Source organism: Tauraco erythrolophus, chromosome 12, assembly GCF_009769465.1.
Source record: "Tauraco erythrolophus isolate bTauEry1 chromosome 12, bTauEry1.pri, whole genome shotgun sequence".
Classification (NCBI taxonomy): Eukaryota; Metazoa; Chordata; class Aves; order Musophagiformes; family Musophagidae; genus Tauraco; species Tauraco erythrolophus.
The window spans coordinates 15,285,828-15,298,238 of NC_141476.1; the positions used below are offsets into that span (position 1 = coordinate 15,285,828).

General features: G+C 35.9%; 2 protein-coding genes across 4 annotated transcripts in view; one reads left to right on the plus strand and one right to left on the minus strand.

Moving 5' to 3' along the window:
* CACNA2D3 (calcium voltage-gated channel auxiliary subunit alpha2delta 3) overlaps window positions 1-12,411 on the minus strand; it is a 445,975-nt gene that overhangs the window by 66,692 nt on the left and 366,872 nt on the right. The gene's annotated exons all lie outside the window — the stretch shown is intronic.
* LRTM1 (leucine rich repeat transmembrane protein 1) lies at window positions 3,390-8,661 on the plus strand. The gene is given in 5 exon segments (XM_086619236.1): window positions 3,390-3,417; window positions 4,829-5,137; window positions 5,140-5,424; window positions 8,229-8,510; window positions 8,513-8,661. Coding segments are annotated over 5 exon segments (1,053 nt in total).

Sequence of the window (12,411 nt, forward strand, 5' to 3'; positions counted from 1 at the left end):
AATCTGGAGACACATGTTAGTAAGGAGAAAGTGCAGGGCATTTCCCTGTAAGTGTCATGGTTTTAATACCTTCCCACTCAAAAGCATATGGAAAATAAATCTAATAAAGAGAATGCATAGGAATTGTCTGCTGTGGTCTCAGGAGTATTTTTTAATAATCATGTCTACCTGAACTCGATACACAACGCAGTGGAATCAGAACGCTGCAGCTTTTAAATATTTGAAATATTTATATTATTTCCATTCTGCTAGAGTTTAATTAACACAATGTTCTTCTGTAAAAGAGATGATTCTTACACATGCTACTCCTTTAAAGCAGATGGCAGTAACTGTGGCAACAAAGCATTTGCTGGCAAAGCAAACACTGAACTGCCCCCACCAGCCAACAGGGATAGGATATTAGTTCATTGGGCTGTCTTGCTGTTTGCAATGGGAAACATATCTTGTTACAACAAGGCACAAGTTAATTTAAGCAGTCACAATAACACAGTTGCTGCACCACATCAGACAACTGAAAAAAACCCTGCTAGTTGTTCAGAAGGCCAGAAGTAGAGTAGATTTCATGGTTACTCTGCTTCTGGCAAATCTCTACCTGTGTCACAACTGTAATTTTCACCACATCAGACTTCTCTGTCATAACCAAAGTATTATTACTAATAAACGACAACAGGACATGGATTATAGGTTGGGAAAACTTCTGTTTACAAAATGTGCATTCAGAGTTCTCAATATAAGGAAAAAATAGCCACATCTACATGAAAAGCAAATAGACAGATTTAATCATATGTTTCCAGATTTGAACTTGGCATGAAGATTTTTTAAAAAGTAATAACTTGTTATACCACAATTGAGAGAACATAAAACAACCTCTGCATTATTGTTGGAATTGAACCTCCCACAGTGCTTAACTTTCAGTGACCTTGTCCTATGAACATCTCTTTAATATGGGCGTGTGCTAAAAATAATACAATTATAGTAGCAAAGACTTACCTAAAATAAAAGAGGCAGTTAAAAGACATTTTTTAAGCCCTCTGTTAGTTTACACAAACTGCTGTCGGAACTTGTAAGCCCACCTGGTCAGCAAACATTAGTTAAGAAGGAAAAACAACTTTAAAAAGAAACCTTTTGAATTCACGAGCCAAAAAAAAATTTTAGATGCCAAAGAGAATTTAAAAGTGCGAAAAAGTCTTATCATAGCAGAAAACAAAAACATAAGCTAGTACCTCCTGCAATATAATCAAAAGTCATTAAAAGGGCTATCATTGATACAAGGGATTAGTTATTGCAAGGACAGACTAATGTAATCTCAAGCAACAAGTACCTGACCTAAATTTGTTCTTTGAAAGAGCAGAGTATCTGCAGCTAGCAAGGCTACAACTTCTAAGGATGATGATATAACAGCTTTTTTTCATATTTAGTTCTGCCTTCATTAACACGATTGACTGGTATGCTTTAAGACAGGTTTGTTTATATATTTGTACATGTGTGCACATACATGGGTTGGGAAAGGAAAGAGCAAGTAAACGTATTGTGCAACAAAGGTTAAAGAAGCTTTTCGCTTTAACCTGACATTCACTCAAAGTACATTGCAGTTGATCTTTAAGCTTATTTCCCTGTCCCTTTGTACAGTTGGAGTTGTTTATTATGACTACGGTACAAAGTAATCTACATCTACAGTATTCCTCTACACTAAATCGCAGACTTTCACGCGGTATCAGGATGATGTGTCATTCATCAAGAGTGTCAAGGACAGTATGGTCTGCTATTTGTAGCAATAATCCTAGTATCCTTGAGAGGAATGGTCATGTTTAGTTTACACAGTGTCAGTAGTTCTATGTTCTCCTTCACTGCTCAGCAGTATTCATTGTTCCTTTGGGTATCTTGACTGGTGTCAGAAACAATTCAGCAAAGCATACAATAGTAACAGTTACAGCACTCTCCTGTGGGTGAGGCTGGCAGCGATCTAAACACAGACTTTCAGTAACCAAAAGATAGCTGTGGAGAAGATGGGCTTACTTTCTTCACAAGAATGCATGGTGACAGGACAAGAGGTGATCGACACAAGTTGCTTCAAGAAAAACTTTGTCTGGATGTAATACAAAATTATTAATGCTGAGAACAGCGACACATTGGAGCAGGTTTCCCAGAGAAGTGATGGAATCTCCCTTGCTGGAAATGTCCACATCTCAGCTTGACAGGACCCTGGATAACCTCTTGTAAGACCCTGATTTGAACAGCAGTTTGGATCTGATGATCTCACTTTTCTATGATTCCTTCCATAGCATTGCCTACAGCATATAAATTTTGCCCTGGAAAATGAACTTTGTGTGATCTTTTCAAAAGCACCTAAAAGCAGAGTTCGAACCCAAGAAAGCTATGTTACATGTAAGAAAAGGTCTGAAAGCTTTTGAATGCACAGCTTCCCTCTCCATAGGACAGCTAACAGATGGAGTGATCATATGGCCTTGAAAGACTCTACTATATACCAGATGTCCCACTCCTTTGAACACCTTCGAGTTCCTTCATAGTCACAAGTCATTAATCCTTTTGTTTTTGTAGATGGTACAGTATTAATGAGCTACACTGAAGAAGTAACAAAGACAAGTCAAGGCACCATATGAGCACATGAAGCACAATTTTAATATCACCTGCCATTTCTTTCTAATATCTTTGAAAATAAATATATTTGTTCAGTATTCTTGGTGACCATACCACTGTGTATGCCATTTTTACGGAAGGAGTCACCAGTCCTCTGTTCCCATGCAAGAAAATCCTGTCAGCACAACTAATGGATGTCAGATGAATAAGCTTAGAGGAGCAAACAAGTGCACTGTCAAAACCATGTCATCAACCCACAGGCCTATTCGTAGTGATATATACACTCTGCTGCCTCCAGTCACAGCCCAGGATAATCAGAATTCGTGTTCAGTCATCTGATCTTGCAAAAATTGACACAGCGTAGCTAATAATCCACCAGAATTCAGTAACTGTACTGGATTTAAAAAGGCGGCTTTATTTTTGTGCCTTGCATTTGAGGCAGATTAAATAAATCAAAAAGGCAAGGCTAGCAGGTCATTATTTCTATGTTACAGCTGTCCAGTTAGAGTTGACAGACACTGTTTGCATGGCCTGTTGACTGATTAAGAGGCAGAGTAAGTCTCTGAGAGTCATAAATGGATGGGGAGGCTGGGGTGAGGGGAAGATTGCGCCACAGAAAAAATCAAAGGCTGATGGAGTAACTCACTAGAAATAGTTGCACTTCTACACAAGCCACAGATACCATCTGAAAAAAACACAAACCAACCCACAGAAAGGAAACTGGATGAGCACATTACAGATTTGAAGTGGGAATCATCTACATCAGAAAACTAGACTGAATCTTCCACAAGATGAAGAACAAGCAAAGCAGAATGAAAGGTGAGATATTGAAGCATTTGGATTAATAATGAAATTTTTGTTCTCTAAGCATTTCCTTGCCAAGCTGTGTTATTTTAACTCTACATTGGAAGCTGTGCCTCCGTTTCTGAAGCCAACTGTTGCAGAACAATGTAGTGAACTGAAAGTATTGCCTACCTTGCTTGCAAGAATGCTGAATTCTTTCGAGTATTGGAGAAGATTATGTATAATCTTAATACAAATATCATTTTGTTTTGAGTGAAAATTAATGACTAGTTCATGACTTAAACTGTACTCTCAAAACTTTCATTTATACATTTGTCATAGTCAATGTTTCAATCATACACTGTTGTTCTGTCATATAGGTATCCTGTTACTAATGAATGTTTGATCTCTGTAAGTCAATAAGCAGTATGTCGTTTAATTTCCAAAGATTTTGAGTAGTAACTAAAATGTTTTTCATTTTGAAATAGTAAATAGTAAAAATTATTTGAGGCATCTCAAGAACAATGTTACAAAAGGATGCATCGTTCTGACTTTCTTTTCATCGTTCTGACTTTCTTTTCAAAGAAAACCTAATTAGTCAGCATCATTTGTTTTAATATCATGCTGTGCATTTTAAGATATCTTATGTGCCACCTTGTTTTCAAAGTAGATCATTAGCAAGATATGAAAGGCAAAAACTATTATTTTTTCAGTTAAAACTGACCTGAACATAAGGGAGCAGAAGGAATTATCGATACTAATATTTACTAAGTATTCGTGTCATCTCATTTATCTTTTAACAGCTTCTTGACAAATGTTTGCTGATTGTATAGAAACTTGTATCTATGGGAAGTACAGCTGGGATTCAGATAAAGGAATTAAAGCAATAAGTACAAACATAGATATTTTAAAGAACAAATTTACAGAATCTGGATTGCTGAAAAAGTACTGGTAACTGGTTTTATAGCAGATGCCTTGTTATTCTTTTGACGACACATTACTTAATTCTTTTTAGGCAGTACAATTAGTAAAAAAACAGAGAAACAAAATTGTGCTTGCAATTCTTCTGACACAAGATGGCTCAAAGTGATTACTACCACAGAAGAGAAACTTTCCACTTTAATAATTTTAGAAACTCTGTCACATTCCCTTCAAATATCACTGCTCTGCTGACAGCAAATCCTCCCAAAAACCAGTTGTACTTAAGATAAGCCACTGGAAGTACTTCATTTTAAGACTATGGAAGCACTAACTTCGTCCTGCATTATAAAAGTACTTCAATACGATCTGTAATTTATTAATGTATTGTAAATAAATGAAATTTCTTTATGCAATCTACATTAATGTTTATTATGGAGCTGTATATCTTTGCCCATATTAATGACCTGTATATTGACAAAGAGAAATATTTTAAACTAATGTTACATCTTCTTTTATTGTGATACAGGTAACTGGCTTTTGGTTTTGAGCATCACCTTGTTAACACATGCGGCTCATGGATGTCCCAACAAATGCCTATGCTATACAGCTTCAAAGACTGCAGACTGCAAGAACAGAGGATTTACTGAAATTCCTGCCCAGTTACCTCCCGAAATTCAGATACTACAGTTGCAGAATAACCGTATTTGGAGAATCAATCAAAATGCATTCACTGGAACACCGTTGCTCAAAATCTTAGACTTATCTAATAATTCTCTCTCAAGTTTGGCACCAGGTGCTTTCCAAAAATTACGGTATCTACAGGTTCTAAATCTAACAGAAATTTGATTCATTATATAGAAAACAAGACTTTCAGTTTCCTCCCACACCTAAAAGAACTGGACTTGTCATCCAACAGCATTACACGTTTGCCTGAGACTTTTGGAAACAGCACAGGGAATATAACGTTGCTGTCCGTGAAGCATAACAAACTTCAGAAAATGGAAAGAGTTCTGCTGGAGTCACTTCCAAACCTGAAAGTGGTTCTTTTCAAAGATAATCCTTGGCAATGTAATTGTAATGTCTTTGGCCTGAAACTGTGGCTGGAGAGCTTTATATACAGAGGTAAGGAATTCTTCTCATTACATGAGAATGTAATGCATGTGAGAACATTTAACGAGCATCTAACTGATCTTCAATAATATGGCTTAACAATTTACCCCATACCTTAGATCAAACCCTCAAATAAGCACACTAAAATATATTCTTGTGCATAGGTCAGAGTATAGATGCTTTCATAAATGCAGGTGGCAAACTCGAATGACAGAGGAACTTTGTATTAGCACAAAGAAAGAGAGAAAGTATACACGCACGGCCATACCGTATGTACAGGTACATTCAGGAAATACATGTGTGTAGTGCTTATATGCATATATATCCATATCTATATAGATGCATATAAAACAAATATACTTGTGCACATATCCTGGCTTTCCCTTTAACTTTAGGGAACTCAGGATTTTAATTCCTCTATAAATTATCACTTAGTAGCTCTTTAATATTTTAGCAATACTTTACTTAAAACTGTATGTTATACCTTGGACAAGTTTACTCTTAGTAGTACTTCCCTAATTTATTGTTAACTGGAAGAGGTAGTAAATTCATGGACAATTTCTAGACAGAAACATGTAATGCCATCACATGGGGAAAAGTGCATTTTATAAATAAAAGTAGCTTCATATTTGGTCACACCTGCTTTTAAATATATTCATGATTTATGTTGTAGAAAAGAGAATACGATTTAATTCTAAAGGAATTAAGTATTAAAAGAAATTAATTTATTTCTCCCAGGAGGCATGATCAGACTCTGAGAATTCAGAACAGCAGGGCAATTTGCTTTTCTCTAAATCAGGCTTTGATGCTTTCATGTGATCAAACTACTGATTACCTATCTGTATACATGGAAGTGACATAGAGCACGTTGAAACACCGTGTATTTGAAGATGGTCCATGTTGCCTTTGATCAATGGACTGCCATTTTCAGGCATCAGAACTCTACAGGCCAGCTGGAAAACTGTACTGGCTATGCAGGGACACAATAAATACAGGAACAGTCTCTGGGTGAGGCAAAACCACTGCCAGAAGCAAGCTTTAGAAAAGACAAAAGGCTAAATCTCTCTCAGGGTTAAAATCTTAATATTTTGGATTGGCAAAATATCACATTATCCCAGGGCTTTAGTGTATTATGTTGGAATCATTCCCTACAACAAATTTCAGCAGAGGTTCTGACTTCTCTATGCAGAAAAATGTAATGATCCAAGATAAACATATCAGATTATCTTAATTACTCTGCCAGCAGCATAACTATTGTAGTTTATTTCAAAAATCAACGCCGTTTAGAAATTCAGTGATGCCCTTCTGTCTTTCTGAACATTGCACAGATTACCTAAATGAAGTGATATGGAACTTACAAATTCATTTTAGCAACAAGTTTTAAAAGAAGCCCAAATACTATGTTCTGTTCTACATTTATATTTCCCTAAAAATTACTTATGTGAATCACATGAAGATTGCACATTAATCTTTCCCATTACTTCTATTGTGTACTTACGATGAAACAGTACTGTGGCTCTACAGATATTTCTTTCAAGTCCTAACAAAACATTGTTCAGCTGAAACCAGCTCAGGCAATTAACATTGATGCATACTCGTAAATAATTACAGAGAATGCTTCAGTTCAGGTGAGACTCCAGTCTCCTATTCCAAGCATACGTATTTTAGTTACTTAAAACTATAGAAGCATACAGTTGCAGGATTTGGAGTTTTATCTATATCCACATTCAAACTAAAACATTGGATGTGTCTGGAACCATGCTCTGGGTTTGGCTATTAAAGACCAAGAGACAAGCTGCTATGCTCATATCTGTCTTGGAATATCATCAGCATTTGTGGAGTAGTCTCCAGATGTCAGTTTGGGTCCATCTCTAGTCATCACTTTATTGGACAAAGTCTTTTTAGGATGAAAATTTCTATGCCTGGCTTTAGCTGAAATGTAGATTATTTTGGATAGAGAAGAGGAAAACAATTCAGCTGATTTGATTAATTACTTTTTTAAAATTTGTAAACATTAGCTTTGGCCTTGTTGACTCCTGGACACACTATACCCCTAAAGATGTGGTGTATGGACTAATTAGAAACCTGAAGGCTATGCTCAGTGTGTGTTCCTCTACACGTTGAGGAACAGCTGTGTGATTTACCAGGACAGAGGCTTTCTACTTCACTTCCTGTTATACTAAAAACATCCTCTGGGAGAGAGCAGAAGCTGGCTCTAAGCGATCATGACATTTAGCATTTGAGCAGGGTAATACATTGATTAGTCTTAACTTCTTTAGATCTCTGTCTGTTTTCTTACCATGAGCCTTGCTTCAAAAAATTGCTCATGTATGCATACACAACTTACTGAACTTTCTCTTTGCTTCATTATAGTTAGCATATGATGTCAGAACAACGACTATTTCATGGAATAATTCAAACAAGTATATTGTTTCCACTTCTCTTTATAAAAACAAGTAACGTTATGAATTTGAATGGAATGAATTTGCTGTTCACAACACCTCTTTGTTTTCCTTTGTGACTTATTTCTTACTTTTATACCACTGTTGTTTTTTACTTCTACATCCATCAAATCATAGATACCTGAATTCCTGATGAATTGCTTCTTGCATATACTTTCTTCTACTGGTGTTCAAGTGTAATAATCTTACCATTGCTCTGACTTGAAAAAGATCTTAAAGATACAGTTATAACTCTCTAAAAGTAAGAAGTCAAAGCTGATGATAAATTTACTTCAGGTTTCTGTTAATTTTACATAAAGATAATCCACAAACCATCAAATGTGAAGACCATAAATCTGTTTCATTTTTTTTCAGGAGGAATAAGTGATGGCATTGTCTGCTCAACACCAGGGATTCGGAAGGGAAAGGACCTCCTCAAAGTTCCTTATGAGCTGTTTGGGGCATGCCCTCTTACGTCAGCTCATGTTCATCTGGCTAGCGTTCACCACCATAGCTTTGAGCACAGAAGTCCTCTGAAGCATGCTCATCACAACGAATATGGGGAAAACAGCCGTTCAAACTGTGAACCCAAACCAAAGCCAAGGCCTGTTAGTCTGCGTCATGCAATTGCCACTGTAGTAATAACTGGAGTTATCTGTGAATTGTGTGTCTAATGATGTTGGCAGCTGCTGTTTATGGTTGTGCCTACGCTGCAATTACTGCTAAATACCACAGAGAACATTTGGCCCCGGTCAGACACCATGGGACTCCTGAGGAAAAAGAGCCATTTGATAGTTCCTTGGCTTGAGTTGCTTTTGTCTTCGGTTTCTTGAAAATAAAGTCCTCACTTCAGTCAAAAAGTCTGGAACCTAAACAGGATTTATTTAATAGTAATGACTGCTTTTTTTTTTTGCTTTTTCACTTTTTTTTTAAATGTAAATATACATATTCTTTGGAATATATATTAATACCTTATGTAGAAGAATGTAAGTTTATTTATATTCTGCACCTGTATATTCTGAAGCTACTATTTAAAGCTGAGTGTTTGAGACAATGAAATCTTGATGTAGTCACTTTAAAGTATTCTATTCTCCATTACTAGCTCTTGATGTAATATTTGTACAATACATGAGTTATGGTGCAGCTACAGTCAGAAGACAACATGAGTGAGCTTTCTGCAGAGAAAAATACAAAATAGCTACAAATGACTGACTATATTTTAAGATCTTAAAATACTTGGTATGTATCCAGAAATACAACTCACAAACAGCTTTAGTACCAGCCAGTCTATACACTTCCACTGATAACTTAAACATGTGTTAAAAACATTTCCAAATACACTTCTTCCACCTTCCAATCTTCCATAGAAGACAACAACTAAACATTATGATCATTATCTAACTTGGAAAATAGGAAGTACCTCGTTAACTATCACATTTAATTTTTATATTACTTAGTAGGGAAGAAAGAAGAGCGCTGAGAAAATGCTGAAGAAAGAAGAAATGCTACACTGAAATGAGCATGTACAGCACATACCAAGAGACACTACATGTTACCCTGCTGGCATACATGCTTGCTACAAATGTTTCTGAAGACTCTTATTCCCAAATCCACTCACAAGTGTTCCATTTTGAAATATCATGACTGCAAATGCAGCTCCCATCACAGTGCTGGCCTTCAGCACGGAGGACAGTACAGTTGCATGTTTACACGTTCTCCCTCACAGAGAAAACATTCAGCTGAATTCATTCAAGGGTCCACCCTAACTATCTGCAGTACAGTTTTGCCATCAGAGGAAATCAGAGCCAAAACCATTGAGGAACAGAAAGAAAGAACAGAAAGAATATTTTGAATGTGTAGAAGTACTTTTAAAATAACTCTTAGAAATTATTTTAAGGCAACCAACAGAGATCAGCAACTCCACCTTCCTTTTCCAAGACTAGATAAAATGCATCTAAGCTATTTGTGACAGATGTTTAATGTGTTTTCTAAATCTCTCCAGTGAGAGGGTTAAAGACCTGTCTAGGTAGCTAATACAGAAACATCCTAAGAGCGTTTCTTAACATCTATCCTAAAGCTTTGGTGCAAACCTTGCCCATTTATTCCGTTGGGCAGAAGACTCGAGGACAATGTCAGAGTAACAGTCTGCAACAAGGACAGAAGGAAGCTGTATCGAAGCATTCAGAGACCTCCGCTCTCCTTCCAACAGATGGATCCCACAATCAAGTTCTGTAGCTCTTCTAATCACAGCCTCAACTGAGTAATGGGCTATATGGCAGTCATGTAACCCTTGCTCTTATCTACTTAGTAATAATTGCAACCTAAATATTAAAGCTCATTTCTGCATCTGCAGTTACTTTCATGCCCAGAGAAAATTAAGCATCTCAGTCTTAATCTAAATCTAGCAGGCATTGAAAACAATCAACTACTGTCTGTCTTTTTTTTAAAAAAAAAAAACACCAACTGCTAAGTACTTCATATTATTATTAGGCTCTCTTTATTCTTCTCTGTCCTGAACTAAATAAACCAAGCTGTTTCAAATTTTCCTGTAATGCCACATTCCCCAAACTTTTTTTTCATGCATTCCCTAGAACATTTTCAGTTCTTCTACATCTACCATATAAAACGTGGTACTCTAGACTGGGCACACTACTTCAGCTGAGACATCATCAGCACAAAATTTCTGGGATATTTATATTCAAGCTCATTAAATCTGATCTCTTGATGATGTATCTCAGAATCGAGTTTGGTTTTTTTCCCTTTTAAATATTTGGTAAAGCTTAATGAATAATCTGTTTTCAGAGCTAAGTCATTTGAGTGTGTAGATCTAAATTTTCTACTTTTTAATCTGTTTTTTTCAATAACACTTTACAAAGAAAAACATTATTTTTCAGATAGAGAAGATGGAGGTAATACAGGATAGGATATTATTGCTCATGGGCCAAAAAATGAGTTCAGAGCCCTGCCAAATCAATGCTTTTCTATGGTGAAAACCTAAAATAAGCACACTTGCACTCAAAATGCAGATCCTAAGATGAAAGTTTATAAACCTCTGACCTGCAGAGAGATTTCACCCACAGTGTTTCTAATAGGCTCAGATACAGCAATGCAGCTTCCATCACAAATAAGTTCACACTTCTGATATCTTCAAGCAAAGGAAAACCAAGAAATGACTTGCTATTTCCTAGTCAGGAATAACCAGAACATCTTCCTAGTCCTTAAAAAACAGTCCTATCAACAAAAACCTTCCAGACTTTGCTTACCATAAGATGGGTTAAAAAAACCAAAACCACCATGAAAAAGGTGAGGAAAAGGCAATGAAGGGCACAACAATATTTAAAGAAACTCTTTCCAAGTCACATTTAAAATGCTTTGGGGATTTTCATGCACACATAAGGCTGCAAATTAATATGGAATTCTGCCAGAAAGCAAAGTATTCATATTTCCATTAGTTTACTCTGCTATGGGAGTAGAGCAAGCCAATCCACATAAAAGCTGATTTATATTTTCTAACTTGCCGTTTGCTAAAGAAAGAAAGAAAAAAAAAAAAGAACAACAAAATACCCAGCAAAAAATACTACAGAAATTTTTCATTTAAGGTTTATAAGACTATATCTAATATTTACAAACATGTTTGCAATTAATGAATTCCAGTTATTTATGATGATAAGCTAATAGCAGACATTCAACAGAGAGAAGTACTGATTCAATTGCTTAAATTAATAAATGCAAAATTATTTATTTTTCAGTAGAGGAAACAGAACATGCGACTATGGAAAAATAGAGAAATGACAGAATTCATTGTCCATAATAATTATTGACTACAACAAGTGGAAGACTGGATCTGCGGATTCCCCGCAGAACTGCCCTTAATTTGTAAAGCTTAGCAATGGACATCTGCCACTGAAATAAGTTGTCTGCACAGATTTATTTTTCAGACAAAGGTTCCTGAGAAAGCTTTCTTGTTTTTCCAGCAATCTTGTGAGATGTATTATAGTGAGCAAAATATTTTTTTCTCATCTCTGTGAAAAACACTCTTCCCCCACAAATCAACAAAATACCAGGACACACAACTCTGCAAGGTATTTGCAAAGACAGAGAACGTACACATATTGTTGTATTCCTGTCTTTCACATAGAGGCTCACCATATTAGTTTGTTTTCAAAAAAAAAGAGGCTTTCTAAAATTTCAGTTTAAAACAGAAATTAAAAACCTACAATACACCAATGTTCTTTACAGAAAATGTTCCTAGTATCTATATTCAGAGAAAAAAAGTTTAAACTGAAACATACTTGCTTGCCATATGTGTCTTTTCATCCAGAGTTTGCAAAAAGTCAATCAAAATTGAGCTTCGTTATTCCCTAGTAATACAATGTCCAAATGAAATCAGGATCCCTTTTCTTGAATATCAAAGTATTTAGTGACATTATACATAGCTTATCTATCATTACCAAAAAAAATACCAACTGTTGCCTACTAATAACCATCTATCTTTGCTGGCCAGAAGACAAAGACACACGGGCTTTAGTTAAGCATCTAGAAAGTATGCCTACTGTTA